The following is a 21,928-nucleotide window of genomic DNA, read 5'->3' on the forward strand; positions in this document are numbered from 1 at the left end:
AAAGTAAGTAAAATAGCTTTAATCTCGTAAAATTTACGATTAAATAAAATCTTACAAAAACACGTACAAGGGCATATAAGTTAATCATAAAAGCTAACTTTAACAACGCAAAAGACAAAAATTAGAACTAAAAATAAATCAAAGTAAAAAAAAAGTATATATAATTGAAAGACAAAATGCACAAACAAATAATTAATGTTAGGATTTGTTAATACAAATATTGGTCGAACTTGTCACCAAGAGATGGATAAAAAGAGAGAAAGTTCACTTCACAAGTTCAAATATTTTCATGGTACTAGATTGCATTTTCACGCTCCACTCACATGGACTCAATTCAATTTGACCCAAAGTACATTAAAGCCATTAGAGGTCCTAAATCGTGGGTCTAGCTCTAGTACTATGGTAAATTCAGCTTTGGGCTAAACTTATCACCAAAAGACCAAATCAACTTCACAAGTCTCTATAAATTCTATTTTGAAACCATACGACAATAGGAAGAGAACCCTAAGCCTTAAAAAGTGTTTAACTCTCCTTTCTTTCATTGATGTGAGACACTTACATGTATTGTTTAAAAAGGGCATGTTTCAATGGGACTTAAAGATTTAGAGCAAAAATTTAAGAAAAAAAAAATCTTACCTATAGGTTCCTTAAAACCACAATCAAACACATATTCAAAATATATAAAATGAAAAGCCAAGGCATAGGTGATAAAACCTTGAAAGTAAAACAAGAGAGGATGTTTGAACCTTTAATTGGTGGTGTTCACTGGTCACTCAAGCAATATCAACCATTTATGTTTTGTGTGCTTGTATTTTGATGTTAAGTCAAACTAATTTAACTTCATGCAATCACATAGGTAATATCAATCACATATACATCATTAGATATGAATCCAACATTGAAATCTAGATTTGCATTAGCCTTACCATCTAATTAGATATCCACAACATGCTTAGAGCACTCTCACTCATGGGCATTTTTTTGCCCATGAGGAGAATTTTTTTTTTTAAAATGGAATAATTGTTTCCCAAGCATAAAAAAAAAAATGCCCATAGCAATGCTCATAACAATGGCATATTGGCAAATCAATTTGCTACCGTGTTGATTTATTGGTGGGCCATGCAAGTAATATAACAAAATTTTATAAAAAAGTAAAAGCAAGGTAATTAACATATAATCCGTGAGTGTGAAGGAGAGAGAGAGAGAGTAATGTGGGTTTTTTTTAGCCCATGAGTGTTTGAGAAATTGTAAAAATAAAATGCCCATGAGTAAAAGCGGGAAAGAGGAGTGAGAAAGTGGGTAGAGAGACAATGCCATTTTTTTTTTGCCCATGAATAAGAGTGGTCTTATATGACTTGTTTATTAACAAAATAACAACCTAACATATTTACTAAAAACCACTAGTCAAATATTTGCAATTCACAAATCTAAAATCCACAATTATCAATAACATTTATTTCAAAAAACCCTAAAAAAAACAAAAGAAAAAAAAAACATGCATATCAAAATTGTTATGTATAAAAGAGCTAAACCGAGATAGTGTAAGTGAATATACTTTCAAATCTACCTCCCACCCACGTCTAATAGCCAATTGATATGTCATACATATATCAAACCCATTAGTCAACTACAGACCACCCCTTAAATCATACTCAAACTTGCTCCAATCAAAATTTGAGATGAATCCAATGTGAAATCCGAAAAATTACATCCACCAATCATCCTATATTTTCCTATGAAGGTTATGCACTCATGCGGTCATGCCCTGGCGCCTGCCCAGCTAGGGCACCAGCCTCTCACGAATCAAGGGACCAAAACGAAAAAGAAATTGAGAGCCTAGCCAAGTAGCCAAAGTTAGGCAGCTCTTTCAGTCCAATCCATGCTTCAAATGCAAAGGATAAATCTTTCTTTTCACAATCTCTCAAAAATCAAAACCCCTCAATAGTAGTAGAACTGTAGAATAGTGTTAAGAAAAACAAAGACAAGAAGATGAACTTCACTTCAATACATAACAATTCATCCTCCATTACTCTTTCAACCTTACCTTCCTCCTCCTCTTCTTCTTCTTCCTCACAATCCTACAACAATTACATCTTCTCTCACTACCCCAAACCTTCCAATCTCTCTCTTCCACGTGTCCCTTTCTCCCGCTCCGTCCTCTGCCACGCTCGCCGCCGTAGCAACTCCGGCCGCCCCGTCTCCTCCAAGAAAAACAAGGTCTTTTTTCTTTCATTTCTTGTTTATAATCTTAATTTTGATTTCTTTTTTATCCATTTATATGATGTTAATAATAAGTTTTTGTTTAGTTTTCCATTTCCCATGAATTTGTGGATAATGGGAATTTTGTAATTATATTTTCTGGGATTTTTGTGGAAGTATTTAATATCAATAATATGGAATTAATTAGTGAATTTACCTTGGATGAGTGTTTTGTTGAGTTAATTGGGACTGTATTTTACTTGGGTTTGTTGTATTATCTTCATTTAGCAGCCTATGTTACTCTAATACTCATAACAATTCATTTTTTCTCGAATACCCATGTCGGATACTTGACAATTGGATATAGATATGAGTATATGACACTTCATTTTGGACCAAAATCATGCTAAATTTTCGTGAGGCAGTTTTGTGTGACACTTGTAGCCGAGTTTAAGTAACATAGAATTGCCAACAATTTTGGATTTGATTTTAGGTGTTTAGTATGTTAATAGTCTATAGATGTGGGGTAAGTTTTATGTAATTGGGTTCTCACTAAGTCACTCTTGGTAAGCTGAGTTCGAGTCAAGTTTTTGTTGGTATTGGCTATCACCTGCCATGTTTATGATTCACTCCTGGTAAGGTGAGTTCGAGCTAAGTTTTAGTCTGTGGTCTTATATATTGATGACTTTATGGGAAGTACGACAGTGGAAATGGTAGTTGAACTGAAGTGAGAGCAAATAAGCATAACGCTAGGTGGCACCATTGATCAAGTTATGTGCCTTGTGAGTTATGATGCATTTTGAGAATGCTTTGCAACCTCTTGAAGTTATAGGAATATAAAATTTTAGTACCTTGGCACAAAATTTTCTTGCATTCTTCTGCAATTATTGTGGTTTGCAAATAATTTTGTGCCTTACATGATGAGGGAGAATCAGTCTCATTGACATAAGAGTATAAGACTGCTGTGTGCATTTCATCTCCTATGATTGCCTTCTCTGTTGCATTTTATTTTCCTTTAATTATACTGGTAAGAAATGCATTATACAATCCAACAAGATGATTCTTCTTGTTGCTTGCAGAGTCGCAAGAAAGAAGACTCTAATAAAGATGATGATATAGAGGAGGATGGTTTTGAGGCTCTTTTTAAGCAGCTTGAAGAAGATCTCAAGCAAGATAAGGAGTTTTTAGATGATGGTGAGGATGAGATTTCTGAAGAAGAGCTTGCCATGCTCGAACGGGAGCTAGAAGAAGCACTTGCAGAAGATGAAAATATGTTGGCGTTGTTAAGTGCGACAACAAATGATGCTCCCAAAGGAGAAAGTGCAAAAGAAGAAATGGAAGAGGAAGTTGAAGAAGATGATGCCGGTGATGAAGAAGAAGAAGACGAGGAGGAGGAAGAGGAACCAGTACAACTGAAAGGTTGGCAACTTCGTCGATTGGCACAAGCGCTGAAGGTTGGCCGCCGTAAAACTAGTGTAAGTCATGTACTCTTTGTTGTCAATACCATTTGTACTTGAGTCATAATCAGTGTCTGAGACCCTTGTGTTAGAAAATCTTGCAAGATATATATGAAATTTATACTTGAAGATGAATTTGGAGCAGAAAATGAGTGGGAATGGAGATTGTAGCGAGTAGAAGAGCCATTTCAGTGCAAATATTAAATGGGTAGGGACTGACTGTCGTTGCAATTCGAGATCGACTGATATGATGTTGAAGTTGCCATCATTTTGAAATGAGCAATTAACTGGGCTTCTGTTACTGTGACATTCATTTCTCTGTTGTCGAAAAGTGCTTAATTAAAGGCTTGCCTTTGGAGTACGCTGATATATTTCCATTAGGCACATGTACTGATGTGTTCACACATTGTGCTGTGTATTGTGAATTAGTGAAATCATGTCATAAATAAGTTGACAGGACAATCAGTCTGAAACAAGCTCCTTTCAAAAGGTGTAGGTTAAGGGTGTTGAATAGAAAAGTGACTTATCATGCACCAATGTACGTATTGTAGTATTTGTTCAAAGTTGTTTATGGTGTATGTAGTTTGTGAAGGGGATGTTGCTTTGTACTATATTCCCAGCTCATGGTAAAGAATTTCCTATCTTTGTTGGTAAACTATTATGGTTTCACCATTGACCAAAGTTATCATTTTCCTTGCAGATAAAAAATCTCGCAGCTGAGTTATGTCTTGATAGGGCTGTTGTTCTTCAATTGCTGCGGGAGCCACCACCTAATCTGTTAATGATGAGTGCTTCTTTGCCTGATAAACCAAAGCCTGTTGTCACGATTCCAGACTATGAAGACACGCCAGCTGTTCCTTCTGAGGTTATTGCTGATTCTGAGGTGATTGCTGATTCTGATAAACCTGAACCCAAGGTCGAAACTCCCATTCATGTCCTGCAAGGTAGCTGGTCTGCACGAAAGAGATTGAAGAAAGTTCAAGTTGAAACTCTAGAAAACGTCTACAGGCGTACTAAGCGTCCTACAGTAAGTTTATGTCCATCAAGTATTCATCTGTTTAGACTCTGTTCTTTGCACTGCTTTCTGCAAAGAACCTGAACCAGAGTTTATATCCTTATATGCTGCTTATCTTTTATATCATCAATAATTATTGACGTTACCAGTTATTGACAATTTATTCATTTAACCTTAAACAAATAAGTTTAAGGAAAAAATACTTTGGACTTCGGATAAGTGCCTATTAGTTCAGACAAGTTATACTGAAGTCCAATTTACAACTAGGATGAATTTATAGAGGGTCAATAACATTTAAGTTAATATAAGAGCTTTCAAGTTAAGAGAACAAAGCCTGAGTGTTGAAGAATGTTTTTAATTTTGAATTGGAGTGTTATACATCTGAAAATAGTATGCTGTGTGTTTATTATCAGATTCCGTATTTTTTGGATAAATAAAAAGCATCTAGTTCATTTGATCTCGCAATTGCCAAGCTTTGATTTAAATTTATAGTTATATACAAAAATATTTCTTTGTTCATTCTCTTACTTCTCTTTCGACATTTTGTGGTAAAGTTCTTGTACTAGTTAGTTGTTTGTTAGAAAGACTGAGACTGAATCTTAAAATGTGCAGAATACCATGATCAGCAGCATTGCCCATGTGACAAACCTTCCTCGCAGGAGAATATTGAAATGGTTTGAAGACAAACGTGCCGATGAAGGTGTGCCTGCAGAGCCTGCTAGTGCACAGCAGCAACCCTATCGACGCTCATCTACTGAATCTGTGTTTACCCAATAATTTTGTCATCCTAGTGACTTGTAGTTTATTTTGTAAAATAGCTTTATTAGTGATTATATGTAAAATTGGTCATTAAGCTTATGTACTTTATGCCTATTCTGCCAAGAGGAACCGAGGGGGTAATGTATGGAGTAGTAAAAAAAAAAAAACATCCTACGAAGTATTATACTTCAGAAATCATAAAAAAATTACTATTATACCGAGTAATGTATGGAGTAGTAAAAATTACTATTACACAGTAAAAAAAATTTGTACTTTGTATTAGTTAAATATTGTATTCGCAAAATGGTCTCACTTTAGATGTCAAAATTAGTGTTTGAAATATTCAACCGAAATATTGACACTCATATCAATCACGTTATCAAATCTTTACTTTGCGTCATACACTCGGAACAACTTATACCAGAGTAACCTACCCACAAATAAATATTTCGTAATAGTGATGGTGGAATGCAACTTAACATAATTAATAATATTATGATATTATATTAAATATTAATAACATTTAAGATCTTGCTAACGAACGTTTCCGGACGGGCGTGAGATAAACATTTAAAATAATCACACGTCGATTGGTATAATTAATGCTCATTTTAATTTAATCTTTCTACCATTAGCAGCTATCTTTGACTTTAAAGGCGTTTGTTAGCTTTTGCCTGATATTAATAGCTAAAACTCTAGAAGATGTACATTATACTTCGTATGCCGTATAACCGTATTTACGAAATCAATTTTGCAAAATGGATGGATTATAAACCAAAATCTGGCAAATCAAAATCACATACAGACATACACAGTAACACAAATACACTTATTTCTTGATTCATCCACGATCCACCCAAAAATCTAGAAATATTCAATAAATGGAAATTTGGATATAATTTAGTCAATTTTTTCATCAATAAAACATTAGGAAGTAAGGAAGAAATGGGTGAATCAAAACCCATGTTTAAAATCGAGCAAAGAGTTCATTCAATTGGGGATACTCGAAGAATTGGAACGGTGAAGTATGTTGGAGCAGTAGAAGGTTATTCTGGGGACTGGGTTGGTGTTGATTGGGATAATGGAGATGGTAAAAATGATGGTTCTATTAATGGAGTTCGATATTTTCAAGCTAAATTGGAGAAATCAGCATCTTTTGTTCGACCCCATCTTCTGTCTACTGGTATTACATTGTTGGAAGCTCTTATGATTCGATATCGAGGCGAAACCACCAAGGAAGAGGAAGGTATATTAATGTTATTTACGGCCCGTTTGATAGGTGGTCATTACCATTCCCTCGATTTATTACCGCTTACTAGACGGGGCGTGAGGGTTATTGTTTTATTATTTTTAGTTATGTTTGTTGTTGGTGTTATATGAGTTGATTGAGAATTATTTGGTTTTGGTATATAGTGAAGTATGTTATCAGCTTTTTTTTTTTTTTTTTTTTTTTTTTTTTTTTTTTTTTTTTATGAAATGATGAACTTTATAAGTATGTGCAATGTGCTACCTTAAATGAGGAAATATAGATTGTTTTTCGATGAAGTTAGGCAAAGTGTAAAGAGTGGTGTAGGACAAATGGTGTACATTTGTTGTGAATTGCCTTAAATTTAATAACCATGGCAAGACCATTCACTAATTTGATGTTGTTAAACAAAATAATACAAGTAGAACTTATCATGTGGTTTATCACATTCTAAATGGGTTCATTGGGAATCAATTTATGTGGAATTATGAGGAAATGTAAAACTGTGGAAATCTGCAGAAATGTAAGCAAATTTGACTATGATTTGAATGGGAATTAAAGTTGAGGTGACCAGATGAATGACCAACTTGCATCGAATAGACTTAAACCCATTATATTTACTATGATGTTTGATGATTCTTTGAGGGTATTTTTATTTCGTGTTGCCTATATGTGTATGTTAAGGTTGCATTTTACTATCCCTAGTTTAGTAGTTCTCGAATTTATATGCTAGTCATTCCCCTTGCAGATGAAATGTATGTCCTTTCAGCAAGCAACAAAAAAGTTTCTATTGAACTTGTCGGGAAAGACAAAATTCAAAATAAGCTAAGTCAATTTGAAGAGCTATGCGGTGCCTCATTAGCTTATCTTGGGGTTAGCTCCGCTGGACCTCCATCTCAAGTTAGTTCAATTGTACCCAGTAAGTTGTCATCTTCTTTTACCAATTCTTTTTGCAATGTGATACCTTCTCTTTTGGTAGCTAATTACTAGTAAAAGTGTTTACAAACTGTGCTCTATATTCTATGTAAATTTTTGAGATTTATGTAAGTTTTAGCCATTGCCAATTTTCCAATGCTTATTTTGTTCTGGTTTTTTCTTATGATGATCCCATATTGATTTTTCACAGCTTCGTTTCAGCATGTTCCATGAACGTGATTTCCTTGGTAGCTTTGTGGCTTTATGTGAACACTAAAGAAAGAAATTTCTTGAGAAAACTGTCTCCAGTATCTTAATTCTGTTTGAAGGCTGTTTTTTTGTGGCCTGAAAAATGCTGAATATGCTTGTGTGCCTTTGTTAGAGCAAATTTTTAGAAGTAGTTAGTAGATTACTAGTCAGAAATGAAACGTAGTATAAAGATTATAATCTGAATAGATCTGTATGGACTCTTCTTGTTCATTTTAGTTATTTCTACAATTTCTCCTTTCATCGTATTTTCTTCTTTCACATGAAGTCTTGGATGCCATGCAAAAGAAGTGCTATTCCTTTTATGGTTATATGAATGCGATAGGTGAAAATGTGAAATGATATTCTGTATTAAAATACTAAAGAAATTCAGATTGAAAAATAATAATCTTAGGAAATGTATAATGCTACAGAGATGGGAAGAAGGTGAGAATGTTGCTATACAGTGCGCTAGACGTTAGAAAATTGAATTGGCAAAGTGGTAAACGCTTAAGTAGTGTATAATGCAGCACTCTGCAAAATTAATAAAATAAATTTAATATAATATGGATTTGCCTCAATTTTGGTCTGTGTGGCTGTTGTTGAGGACAGTTGAAAGTAGAGTGTAACGCAGCACGCATGTGTAGGATGATTAATACACGTTATTTTTAAAAAGTTGCATTAGTTTCTTTGAGTGTTGATCTGTCATGCCCTGGATGCTGAAAGTGGGTTATTACTCACTCATGAAAGTTCAGTCCATAATGTTTGAATAACTCAATTTTATACAGAGAATTACCTATTGAAGGAATCTATATCTAGAATTTCTTCTTGATACTTCTTTGTTTTTGTACAGACCTGAAGGAGCTTGATTTAACTGGAAACCTGCTTTCAGACTGGAAGGTCAGTTTTTCATAACTTAAGAATCTCACAGACCATAATATACCTGTCATTGAGTTGAAGTTACTAGGAAGCTTTAGGTTATAGCCACATCATTTCAAATCGGTGGCCATATGGGTGGGAAATGTGACTTATCAATCTATCAAATCTAACCACCCCCACCCCCACCCCCCCCCACCCCCCCCCCCCCCCCCCCCCCCCGCGCGTCCCAAGTTAGTTGCCACAAACGATTTTCTAAGCCACTATTTGGACCATTGATATCTATATGACTGTACATTCATATCGAGAGAAAATACATAATTTGAATATACACATTGAGATGAATCCAATTAGATACCCCATGACTGTTTTCCATGTATAGCTGAAAATATATGGACTATGGTCGAAGTTTATAAATTTTGACCTTTAAAAACATTTGTGGTGACTAATTTGGAACAGAGGGTCTATATATTGTTTATGTGTATCACCTATAAAAAAGGACATAATGCCTTGGCATGCTTAGCTTTGTAGCTATAGCAAATTTCTATTTCTTTCAGTAGAAATTTTTGCAATGATCAATTCTTTTAATTTTATATATGTTCCTTTATTCTTAACTAAATGGTTAATGGTCCAATATTAATGCAGAACAGGAGATTCTATTGTTGTGTAACATGAATATATATCCAAAACTATGCTCATTGATTCTGTGATTTTTTTAGGTTTAATGCTTTGTGAAGTACAATAAACCAATGCTGGTCAATCTGTTATTTTTCAGGATATTGCCGCTGTCTGTCAAGAGCTACCACTTCTTTCAGCATTAAATTTGTCAAACAATATGATGTCGCAGGATGTGACATGCCTACCGATGCTAAGAAACATCCGTGTTTTGGTGCTGAATTATAGTGGTATAAAATGGACACAGGTGCGCTCTTTTGTCTAGACCATCTTTTGTGGGGTTTAACCTAGGAGTGACCTTTCATTAATTACAAGACTGATGAGTGAGGGGTGCATGTATTACTGTATTAGTGACATAATATGGATCCTGATTTATTGTGTGTGTGTGTGTGTGTGTGTGTGTACATATATATATATATGTCTTTTTTACAGTTTTGCATCTGTCAACTGTATCTGAGAATTTTTGTTTTCACTTCCACAGGTTGAGTTGCTCAAAGAATTCTTACCATCTATAGAAGAATTACATCTGATGGGGAATAAAATCAGTGAAATTACGGTATGCCGTTGATGCTTCTGCATTATTGTTTGCTTTATTTTTTTTTCTTTATATTGTCTCCTTGTGATACTGTGAGTCCTGTTGGATGTAGATTTCCTCCTCCTTCCTCTGCAGCTCTAAGGATCATTTAATCAAAAGAAATGTGCTATTTCCTCTTTCCTGACAATTACTGGGAACCATAAATAAAAGCAAATAAGCAAAAGCTTCTTTTAATCTAAATGCTTTCCCAAAAGTAGAACTAGTGTTGGAAACTAAAGACTGTCTGCACAAAGAAACGAGAAAAAATGGATATTTTCAACATGGTCGGGGTATATTGTCTGACATATTCATGCTGGTGGAGTCCTCGTCCTTAAGCTGATTTAATGATTAATTTTCATATTCTAGAAAGATGAGATACCTTTGGGTTGCATATCTCTTTGCCTATAAGTAGTGGAAACTTTAATATTGCACAAGATTTTCTTGTTGCTTTTATTTTCCTGTCTGATTATAATTGTTTATCTATGAAGAAAAAGGGTCATTTGTCCATTAAGCTAGTTTGGAAATGAGTGGAAACTTAAGTGGAGCTTTTTTGGTAACCCCCCACAAAAAAAAAAAAAAAAAAAAAAAAAGAAGAAAAGAATTTCAGCTCCAAGGTTAGTTCTTAAAATCTGGGATTGGATGCCTGTTCTAATTATCATGTGGTGCTTTAGCTGAATTAATAATACTTCTACGAGTCTTATCTTTGATGTAGACATTGATTTAACAGCTTACTTAATTTTTTTTAATTAACTTTCAGCTGGCTGGGTGTACATTTTCAAGTTTGTCTCTGTCTAAAGTTACATTTTTATATGTTCTTTGCAGCCCACGTCAGCCACTGCTCAAAGTTTTGGTTCTCTGCGCATATTGAATTTGGAAGAAAATTGTATATCTGAGTGGGGTGAGGTTTTGAAGTTATCAGAGCTAACTAGGTATTAATATACTCCATGAACTCAATGGTGGATAACATTTTGCTTTCAAGTTATATGTATGCTTTTTTGTTTGCTATAAAATGAAGGGGAATGAGAGGGAATAGATAGGTCTGCTGCAGTATCTGGAGCTGGAAGCTTGTTTCTTACGTGCTATATGTCCAAGAGGACTAGATCTGAAGTAAATGCATTTTTTTTTGTTCCAGTTTAGAGCAGCTTCATTTAAGCAAGAATAACATAAGCAAAGTATTTTACCCATTTACCAACTCTATGGATAAATCCACCCACATTGAAGCCTTTCAAAATTTGCGTTGCCTTCTCTTAGGTAATTTGTGATCAATTCTGTAGAATATTTGTCTATGTTGAATTTCACTTTCATATAAACTGAACTATATGGTGTTGCTTTTTTGTATCTTGCAGGTGCTAACTGCATTTCAGATCTAGATTCTGTAGATTCAATAAATTCTTTCCCAAGCCTAACAGTATGTCCTTGTACCTTTACTAATTTGTTACACGCTTATGGTGATCAGTTATAATAATAGTATTGTGTAGCATATGGTGCTGAAGTGTGGTGATACATGCTATTACTTATGAATGATTATATTTATAATGTTGGTCCTTGAAGTTTGTTTATTGTTGTGACTGTGAAATCTGTGTCTTTAGTGGGTTTGATCATCTTCTCAGGCAATAATGTGCATGTTATACTGATTAGAATCCTCAAGAAAGGCCAGAAAACTGGATTTTAGGAAAGGTAGGAGCTTTGGGGACATGAGTCTCTTGCTCATGTCCCCCATTCGACCATTTCTCATGCTTAGTTTGACTTTACTCCACTATTGCATGCTAACAGGGTAGAAGAGAACGTATAGAGAGAGGTAAAACCGTAAAATTACTCTGTAATCGTAATCATTAAGAATCAGGACATGCTATGGAAATACTGTGGCATGACTTGCCTTTATATAAATTGATAGAACTTTGTAAAACTATTTTAAAATAGATGTGTAAACTTGATATGAATAGTTCTTTTATGTGATTAATAATTGCATGTTTTATCACTAGAAATCCTAATAATAACATTAAGCAACAAATAGGGACTTCCAGGGGTATGTGACAAGGTGCTTCCTTGTCCTCTTCACTTTGGTTGTTGATAGCTTGACATTTTCTTATAAGAGAAGGCTTTGGGTTATGTCAAGGGCATTAGGCCTTAAGGATACATGGGATGGTATCCTTTTTTCCACTATCTCTAATTTGTGGATAATAGTATAATACTACATTTTTCCTTTTGGTTGATGTGATCAGGGGCAAGAATGCTTTTTACTACCATGCAAGTATTCTATATTTTTCCAGGGTTGAGGATTAGTCTAGGCAAGTCTCATAGATCAATTTGGAACTTTTTACTCTTAATTTGCTTGCCTCTCTTGTTTGCTGTGTTATCTAGTCTCAAGTCTCCACATTTGCATACCTTACCAGGAGTAAGGCCTGGCTCTTGTGAATCTTTGTTCTAAAAACATCTCTTTAGTAGGGAAGTTGTCATGGTGATTCTCTTTTGAGCAAGACTCTTTTTGCTTGTAAGGTTTCAGACTTCTTTTCTAGTCCATGAAAATTTGTATCCTAGATTTAGTCTATTGTTTCCAATGGCCAGACATAGTTTGATGTGCATAAAAGTCAGTTTTTGGAGGATTTTTGGGCTGTGGAGGGAGTCGTAAGATGACTTGGACAAGGTAGTTGAAATGACATGAAAAGAATGGGTTTGCAAGAGCATTTGGTGCAAGATGGATGATCATCGTGTATGATTCACAGGAGATAGATCCTTGGGTTATGTAGCCTACCCCATCCTTTTAGGAATTAGACTTTGGATCTGTTTGAAGTCCCTGTTGCTGGAGTTATTTTGGCCTCTATTTGTCACGATGTCATTTTTTGATGTGCTAGTTGAGAGGTAATGTATTGAAATTTTGACTTTGATAGAAATCCTAAGAGTGGGTTTTTGTCAATCTTTTATATTCTACCTATAGAGTACTGCATGCTTTGTGATTGAGGGTTTGTTTGTTAGACATAGCTTGTTTCCATTATTGACTGTTCCTGTATAGCAAGAAAGATAAGTTGTCTCTAGGACATATCAAAAGTTGTTTCGTCAAACATGCTTGCCACTTAGAGGTTTGAGACAAAATTTTAAGATAGTGTGCTGTATTTAGAAGTTTTAGGTGCTTTGTCCTCTTCTTTAGTTTATATTCTCTGATCTTAGCTAGCAAAAACCTTTCAAGTTGTAGTTTAGAAGGAATTTAACTTATCCGGGATGTTCTTGGGGGTTTCTACTGTGGTGGGGTATGAGATCCAGAATTGGCTGTTTAGTTTTTTGGGTTTTCCTCTAGGAGGCAATCCATGAATCCACACTCGGAGAGTCTGAGGCCTTTTGAGAGCTTTTTATCTCACAACTTTCAAGGAGATTGAATGGTTGAAAGAAGGTATAGTTTGCTTTGCCATGGAGGTAGGGAGCGTTATTGCTGCATTCATGTTTGTCTAGCATTCCTTTTTAATATCTCTCACTTTTCAAGATATAGTTAGGAGAAGTTTAGATATCAAAGCTCAATTGATGGGATTGAATTATGTATAGGTTGAACATGAAGCAGTATGTGGCACAAGATGGTTCTACTTTCTATGAATAAATACACAGGCTGCTATTTGTCAATCGTATGTTAAATGATGACTTCATTCAAATTGCTTATGCTAAATTCTTCACAGCTGGATTTGTTGAATTTATCTGATCTTTAGATGCACATGTTTCCATTACATGCTTGCTGATATTATGAACAAGGGTAAATTTTCTGGATTGATAGGCTGGATTACCATATCAGACTGCATATGATACCATATCACAATCATAAATTCTAACAAGATACCATTATTTTCTCCAAAATTGCTGAGTAGTATAGACTCTATTAGAGCACCATAGTGACTATGATGATTACCACTAAAACATACAGGAAGATAGTGAAACTCACCTAAGATTTAAGCATTTAACCGTCAATTTCAAGATCCAGCATCACAACAGAGGATTGACTTGATTGAGGAATAGATGGACATGAAGATCCTGACATAACACTCAGTCAAGTATTTTCTGAAGGTGGTGAAAAAGCAGAAAAGTAAAATAAGGTTGTGACTTGTGATGGAAGAAGTCGCTTTTATCCTGAATTAATCAAAACAATTTGATATTAGGACCTGCAAGAATCCCTAGAACAACTGATGAGTTATTGGTGTTGCACAATCATGGAATGTACCTCTTGTGCGACTTGCTACGTCTTTCAATCCCTTCCTGACCCTCAATGCTCATGTTCAGACACAGTTTCTCAAATTATTCAAAGTATTTAAAGTTTGGCGAGGAGTAGTGACATGCTTGTGGTTGCCATTATCGAACATTAAACTATCATGTGATCCTTCTAGATAATGTTGTTTTCTTCTGTATAGTGTTCTCTTTCAGTGGTCATGGACTCATGGGGGGCTTAGCAGGGTTCAAGAAGTCATTGCACTTCCGTTTTTTGTGTTTAGGGGTTGTCAATTTGACATAGCCTTGTTTATATCATGTTCCTACTTACAAGTTAAGTTACCAGTTATTATTTTGACATCCAGTTTTCTTAGTTCGGGACTAAATTATCAATGAAAAAAGGCTGAAATTTTTGTAATCTTATTGCCTTTGCTTTTATATGGTTGACATCAAATTGTGGAGGTTGACTCTGAACTTTGTAAGAAAATTATTTGTAGTTGAAAGCATTGCTGCTTTAAGGACTCGAGAGTAAATGAATATATTGACATTCTTTCCTTTAAGCACACTATACTGTTCCTGTAAGTTGTAATATGTCTTTGTTTATGTATGGATTTATGTAGGATGTTAGGCTCTCTGAGAATCCCATTGCTGATCCAGGACGAGGTGGAATACCCAGGTTTGCTCTGATTGCCCGATTAGCAAAAGTTGAAGTACTAAATGGAAGTGAGGTGAGTTTCAAAAATTTCTCGTCTATTAGATAATTTTTTTCATGCAGAATGAGTTTAAGATTAGATGAGTACTTTATATTTTTAATCATGGCAGGTGAGCTATCGTGAAAGAAAAGAGTCTGAGATCCGGTAAATATTCCCAAATTACTTTCACTCATTGATTCATTGGTGTGCATACTATGATTGTCGCTCATATTAAGACGTTTTTGCTTGATATGCTCTTTTATCTAATTTGCTTTTCTATGATATTATTACTTCTACATGGAATTATGATTCTCTGAAGGCTAACTTGCTATTTAAACATTATTGTTACATAATTTCATTTGTGGTGTAACTGGTACTTTGAAGAACATCATAGTTTGTTGGTCATTATTTTAAGCTATGTTGGAATAAAAATAATTTTGGTCAAATTCTTATGGTTTGAGGAAATAATAACCAATTGGGAAACTCTTAACCAGTATCGATTTTCCAAAGTGGCAAGAATTTTTATGGTATTAAAAAAAAAAGATCAATAAAACAAAAAAAAACCTTCCCTGCTCTTAAAAAGGGTTTGATTGTTTTCTTTGGCAATCTCAATTTAACAATAGTTATAAAGACTTCAAAGGAGGAAGATTTCAAGTAGGTTAGTAGTTGAGATAGAATGTAGGAAATTTTGACTTTTGCTACCTATCAATTTCAGTTTTGCTACCTATCAAAACTTTTATTTTCTTTTACTACCTAACATATGCCCTTTTTTTTAACTTTTGCTACCAGTTAACGGAATCAGTTAATAATTCCGTTAAGTTTATTTTAAAAATAAATAAATAATAATAAAATTAAAATTAAAATTAAAAAATTAAAAAAAAATAAAAAATAAAAAAAACCCAAATGCCCAGCCCTCTCGTCAGCCACCTTCCCCCTCCCCCCTGCCGGCGACCGGCACCCAAAGCTGCGGCCGGCGCCGGCGACCCTCTTTTACACCCTTTCCCCGCCATTGTAACCCAACCCCCTCCCTTTTCCCCTTCTTGTTGCCCCGACCCTAATCACCTCACCAAAACCACAATCGCCACACACCAATCTCTCTCCTCTGCCCTCTCGGCGTTTCTCCGGCGAACCCACAATTGCCACTCCGGTTTCGAGCTCGGTTCTTCAGTCAACAACAATCGAAGCCACGATCGCCAAACAGAAACCACAATCGCCAAATAAAAACTTACAATCGCAATCGCGAACCCAGAATTCATGATTGATTGAAGAAAAAACCCTAGATTGAGAAGGAGGCAAACCATTTCTTGGGGAAATCTGTGGTGGCTGGTCGATTGTGGCGAATTGGTGGTCGATTGTGACGTTAGCAGAGCTGGGTTAGGTCGCGAATTGGGCTGCTTGGTTGGTTGAGGGAGGAATTGTTGCTGCCCTGTTGCTGGCGTGAGGTGGTGGGGGAAGGCAGGGGCTGCGAGCCTGCGATGGTGGGCTAAGGGAGGGGGCTGCGATGGTGGGGGAAGGGAGGGGGCTGCGTTGGTGGGGAAGGGGGGGTTGGGTTCGCCAGCGCCGGCCAGGGATTACGGGAGGGGTGGGCTTGGTGGCTGGTTTTTAAAATTTTTTTTTTTATTTTTTTTATTTTGGTGGCTGATGAGGAGGCATTTAGGGTGGCTGAAGAGGTAGTGGTGGTCGGAAGGTGGTCATGAGGGTGGTTGGATCTCACTAACGGCATTATTAACTGAAAACGTTAACTGGTAGCAAAAGTTAAAAAAAGGGCATGTGTTAGGTAGTAAAATAAAATAAAAGTTTTGATAGGTAGCAAAAGTGAAATCGCGTTTTTAACAGGTAGCAAAAGTCAAAATTTCCTAGAATGTATTAACAGGAGTATAATCATAAGAGCAGATTATTGAGGTAAATTAACTTAAAAGTTGAGCTTGTTTTAGTTAATATAAAGAAGTAAGGACAAGGGTGTTTCAGGGCTAGGAAATTATTGTGATTCTGAGTTCTTTGTGACCAAAAGAAAGAAGAATATTAATATGAAGTCTAAGTATGTCGTCGAGATAGTATGAGGCATATAGACATATAGTTGTGCACGTCTGAGATGAGTTTCATTGCAAGTCATTGTAGTTTATGTCTTAAGGAGGTACTTTTTGTTCATCATCTTCTTACTCTTCTGCCCTTGGCATAGCCTTTTAGCCCTTTTTAAGGATGAAGTGTGTCTGACCTTGTTACTTAAAGATGTTCTTGAAGCATAAAAATATGGATGAAGAAAGGTTGCCATTGTGGTGGTCCGCTTAAGAAGAAAGAAACCAATGGATTATTAATCCCTTGTCAAGTTTCAAGTTCCTTTTTTTTTTCCCCCGGTTTTCTTTTGAGGCTTTTGTATAGCTAAACACATCTGGTTTGGATACATTTTATTGCTCCAAAAAATTGCATAGCTTTCATTGTGAATCCAAATACAGAGCACATGTTTTTTGTTAGTAAGAGTGTTTTCCATTACAGCCATCTGTACTTGTTTTGCCACTTTTGGCTAGCAGTACTCAAATTCTTGCTCCTACTAGGGAATAAATGTGCTTGCTTTTGTTGTCTGTTTAGTGCTACCCAACGGAAAATTCCATTATCAGCATGGTGTATGATTTAGCTGAATTAAATTATCATCCACAGGATGCATTGTTAAAGGACTGTTAGTCATGTACTAAATTTTTTTACATTTGTAATTTCTCTCTTTTGTATGAAAATGATTCCTAGAAAAATTATATCAACAAGTATGATAACTGTAATGAATGTCATGCTTCCAGATAGTATATATCTTGAGAATCTTGCAAAATACAGAGTTGTTTAAGCCAAGACTCTTTCTGCATACGATTGACTTTTCCTGCTGATATATGAGAGTCGTCATCTTTCTTGCAGGTATGTACGCTTAGTTATGTCAAAGCTGCATGATAATCAAGAGGAAATTAAGCGTTCCCACCCCCGGTAATTTTTGTTTTGTTCAAATCTTTTGAAGCTTTGATAATTTGTTGACCAATATTTGTAACTGATTAGTCCAAGGATGGACGGTACAGGTGATGGGCCTGCTGGCCACTGTAAATAAAGAGTACCATACATCCACCATGGTCATGTTATTCTAGTGGTGCATCCTATGGAATATGTTTATTCTATATTTATCTTATGCTCAAAGTACTTGAGAATTAATTTACATTTGAGAGGACCATGGAAGGTCCATGCCCAATTTTTTTTTCATAAACTAACAAGTTAATGTGTGCTGCGTGATCCCACAGAATGCCTACTATTCCTCTTTGAAATGTCCTCGTAACATGCCCACTTAGCTAAGAGCCGATAGATTAAAGTGATTGCTTATTTTGGTCAACTTCTCATACAACCCTTGCCGTTTTCCTAGAATAATGATTGAACTGAAACATGATCCAATAAATTCCAACATTGGCATAATACATCAAAAAGATAAGTTAATTTTCAACTATGTCAAAAGTCTATGGAGACATCTTTTTTGAGATGAAATGTTAAGTTGGTAATAAGAGACCAAGAGGGTGTTTGCTTTTGGGCTAGTGGATAAACAATGCCTTCATAGTTCATACTACTATGCATCTTGTGATAATGTTTTTACAAAATCACAAAAGATATTTCAATCGGAATACATATCATTACATTCTTGACAGGATGAAGCTCTGTCTTAAAGCACACTCTCTGTGCGGCTATTGTGGATTATACTATCATTCCACTATGGCCACAACACCAGAGGTTTACACATGAAAGCCTGGATAGTAACTCTGTTGGCCAAACAGTAAGAAAATGAACAAATTTGTGAATTTCTGATTGCATGAGTCAGTCTATTTTCTTCCATGATCTGCTAGATTATGCCTTTCAAGATTTGGAGGTTTAACATTTGTTCCTTTGTTTGAATATTTCCCTTTTGGCCACTGCTTCTTAGAATACTTCCATCTCTTGTCTAGTAGTTTCTTTTTTAATACTTTAATCCTCTCCTTTTGCTTCTATTTGCAAAGTTGCTCCTTTCACTATGATAATGAGAAAAACAAAGTGTGCAGTGGCTTGTTTTACTCATTATCATAGTGAAAGGAGCAACTTTTGTTGTATTTTTTTGTTGTCGTTGCTTGACTCCTGGTTGCTTTGATATTGTGCTCTCTAATCCATCATGTATGTTTGTAAAATTGAGATATGCTGTTATGAGAACAATAGCTTTGGATGTATAATTTGATAAAACTTCTTTTATTATATATTACAGCTTTCATGAACTCAAACGTTTGCATGGTTTAGAAGATGAAAGGCCATCAAATGGAGCAAAAGGACCTCAAAAAATGAGCTCTGGACTTCTTAGTATGTATACGAACTTGTGATCTGTTATTTTGAAGTATGCTATTTAGATGTCTTTCTTGTCACTTATAGACATCTCAACTTGGCAGCTATCACTCTGAAGTGTGTTGGGGCATCAATGGGAGAGAAGCCACTGTTGACTAAAAAGTTGCCAGCTACAACTACTGTAATTTGTTTCACCTTTATTTTTTTGATGAATTGGTGGCCTTCCACTTTCTCCTTGTCAAAGAGTTGAATGCAGGATCCATGTGTTGGATTTCAGTTGTAGCATACAGCCGTACAGAGGATTACCATTCTCTTTGTTTAGGTTCTTTCTATAGGTTACATTGACATTTGACATAACTTCTCATTTGTTTTGCTCTTGCAAGGTTGGCAAGCTGAAAATTCTTTGTGAGACATTCTTCAAGTTGAAATCCATCAAGTTAAAGCTGTTTTTGCAAGAAGAGGTACTAAGTGGTCTTCAAGCTCTATACGCTTTTGGCTCACAGATATTGTGCATTTGATAGCAATGTTAAACTTTAAAATTTTAAAAATTGAAAAATTATTCCCTTGGATAGAATGTAGAGGGTTAAGTGATGCCCTATTTGTTTCTTTTTGGTTGTTGATAGATGTAATCTGCTTAAGTTTGAAAAGTACCTCTTTAAAAATTGTAGATAGCCTATCTATGTACCAATGTAATTGTACTAGTTTTGCGTCATGACGCATGTTAGCATACATCTTATATTCACCTGAACCTGCCAGCTGCAGGATCCATATTGAGCGGTCATGTGATTGATATTGTTGTATGTAACATGTGAATATTTGTAAGATTAGACTAAGGCAAATTCACATAGAATAGTATAATGACACTTTCCAATGAGCTATGTTGTTAATGTAAGTGATCGAGAGAAAAGACTTTTAAGACACCTAAGTATTTTTTAGCTGAATCTCATCACATTTAGTTGCTGCATATTAGTCCATAACTTGTGATGTATGATCTGAAATGAAATAATTGCACTAATTCCTTTAACTTGGCTAGTAGCTAGCGATTATTTTTATCCACCATCTAGTTGTTGAAAATAAAATTTCTTACCACGTGCTTGTGTTCCCTTGCAGGGATCACCATTACCAATACTTCTTGATAATGAAATGGATTCCTTGCTTGATGTTGGAGTTGGAAATGAATCAATCATTCTTGTTGATGAAGATGCATAGCATGTTAAAGAAACTGCAATGGAGGTTTTGTTTCTGACAGGTAATATGTCATGCTGTTTTTGTTCTAATCTTAATGTTTATTGAATATATCAGGCTGAGTTGAGATCTAAATGAATTGATACTGTAATGATGACCTTAACACCAAACAGACCTCCTGCTACAACATACGAAGTATATCCTTTAATATTGGCGTTTTTGTCTGCCTTGAAAAAAAAAATTGATATCACGGTTGTTTATAATGCTTGTTACAGATTGAACACTATTCATATGGACCTGAGCGGCTGAGCCACAATACTGATGTGGGGGAGCAAGTCCCTTTTTTAGAGTGTGAGCTATGCGCTCAGTTCTCCTGCAACTTTGGGAGAGTGGCCAAGTTAGCTTGATCAGATGTGCCATGGGAGGCACTCTCCAGTTTGCTTATTGAGATCAGACCAAATGCAGGAAGAACTGATATGTGAACATGATATCTGTATGTGTTACTTGGTGATTAATACTTGTACTACAGGCTGAACCTATTACAGGGTTTGTAACGCTTGATTCATGGCTCCCTATCCTGTCAATGTTGCAGTTAGATACGAGTATAATTATAAATCTCTACTTCCCGATTTGTTGTTGCTTCACAATCGGGTACTGGTTTGAAATGGTACAATGGTTGTGAAGAGTCCAACTGATACATAATTTGAACTAGAAATGAGAGTAAAATAGAGTATTTTCGAGATCTTTTAAGTTGTCTAAGCATAATATTATTAACGCTTCTTGAAATAAGAATACTTTGCAATTTTAAGGTTTCCAGATTACTAAGAACATGAAGAAATGGAAGTCGATGATAACTTAAAATGTTTAATCATATGACCTTGGCCCATTTCCTATCTAGGTTGGTTTAATCCGTGAGTACCTCTAAGGTTCTAAGGTAGTCGGTAGAGAATTAGGTGGGCATAGTATGTTAGGCCAATTGTATACATCTTAATTCTTAAGACTTAATTATATTATGTCTTTACTATTTAATTTTTTTAAGCGTGCAAATCAGCATATACATATATCCCATGCGTTAGCACGAATACGTTTGAGCAATATTAATTGTCCAAATTAACAACATTCCTAATTGGCACCCTTAGAACCTTTTTAACCATTTGATTATAACAAGTCAATTATCTTACAAATTTTGATAAACACTCCAGCAATGCAACAACAACATACAATATGTCCTCTTTTAATGCTTCGTAAAAGATTACTAAGCCAAGCTTGGTTTAGTAGAAAGGAAAACATCTTTTAAAGTTTAATCCCATTAGTGAAAATTTGGGGATGAGATTCCCTTACCTTTCCCCCACTCTTCTAAATTATCTAGCTTGCTAAACCAGGTCGGTTTGACCCGTGGGGAGTTTACGTCCAGAAGACCAGAACCCTTCATCTATGCCCCACTTTCCCAAATTCTCATGTTTCATGCTCATGGACTCATCACTCATGGTATGTCCAGTTATTGTCATCATCTAGGAATAAAGTTCCAATAAGATTGCCCTTGTCTCTCAACATTTACCAACCAAATTCATCACAATTTAA

The 21,928-nt window shown here is 35.4% G+C and overlaps 2 protein-coding genes across 2 annotated transcripts; both read left to right on the plus strand.

The window, feature by feature from the left end:
* Nucleotides 1-1,792: 1,792 nt before the first annotated feature.
* LOC145641587 (protein OVEREXPRESSOR OF CATIONIC PEROXIDASE 3-like) lies at nucleotides 1,793-5,655 on the plus strand. Its single transcript, XM_081692440.1, has 4 exons — nucleotides 1,793-2,217; nucleotides 3,279-3,674; nucleotides 4,357-4,683; nucleotides 5,284-5,655. The coding sequence occupies exons 1-4, from the start codon at nucleotides 1,990-1,992 to the stop codon at nucleotides 5,446-5,448; spliced, it is 1,116 nt and encodes a 371-aa protein (XP_081548566.1). The 5' UTR covers nucleotides 1,793-1,989; the 3' UTR covers nucleotides 5,449-5,655.
* A 512-nt stretch (nucleotides 5,656-6,167) lies between these two features.
* Nucleotides 6,168-21,091, plus strand: LOC145555646 (tubulin-folding cofactor E-like). The gene is made up of 16 exons (XM_081617388.1): nucleotides 6,168-6,676; nucleotides 7,425-7,595; nucleotides 8,691-8,737; nucleotides 9,489-9,635; nucleotides 9,870-9,944; nucleotides 10,785-10,891; nucleotides 11,095-11,213; nucleotides 11,309-11,370; nucleotides 14,765-14,872; nucleotides 14,967-15,001; nucleotides 17,738-17,803; nucleotides 19,089-19,180; nucleotides 19,267-19,343; nucleotides 19,546-19,623; nucleotides 20,273-20,411; nucleotides 20,623-21,091. Exons 1-15 carry the CDS (start codon nucleotides 6,376-6,378, stop codon nucleotides 20,369-20,371), a joined length of 1,584 nt encoding a protein of 527 aa, XP_081473514.1. The 5' UTR covers nucleotides 6,168-6,375; the 3' UTR covers nucleotides 20,372-20,411; nucleotides 20,623-21,091.
* The last annotated feature ends 837 nt before the right edge of the window (nucleotides 21,092-21,928 follow it).

Source organism: Chenopodium album, chromosome 8, assembly GCF_948465745.1.
Source record: "Chenopodium album chromosome 8, dcCheAlbu1.1, whole genome shotgun sequence".
Lineage (NCBI taxonomy): Eukaryota > Viridiplantae > Streptophyta > Magnoliopsida > Caryophyllales > Amaranthaceae > Chenopodium > Chenopodium album.

Coding starts and splice junctions, on each gene's coding strand:
- LOC145641587 (XM_081692440.1), top strand. CDS start 1,990: ATGAACTTCACTTCAATACATAACAATTCATCCTCCATTACTCTTTCA. Junction 3,675..4,356: donor TTGGCCGCCGTAAAACTAGT/GTAAGTCATGTA, acceptor TTTTCCTTGCAG/ATAAAAAATCTCGCAGCTGA. Junction 4,684..5,283: donor GGCGTACTAAGCGTCCTACA/GTAAGTTTATGT, acceptor TAAAATGTGCAG/AATACCATGATCAGCAGCAT.
- LOC145555646 (XM_081617388.1), top strand. CDS start 6,376: ATGGGTGAATCAAAACCCATGTTTAAAATCGAGCAAAGAGTTCATTCA. Junction 8,738..9,488: donor ACCTGCTTTCAGACTGGAAG/GTCAGTTTTTCA, acceptor GTTATTTTTCAG/GATATTGCCGCTGTCTGTCA. Junction 19,624..20,272: donor AGCTGTTTTTGCAAGAAGAG/GTACTAAGTGGT, acceptor GTTCCCTTGCAG/GGATCACCATTACCAATACT.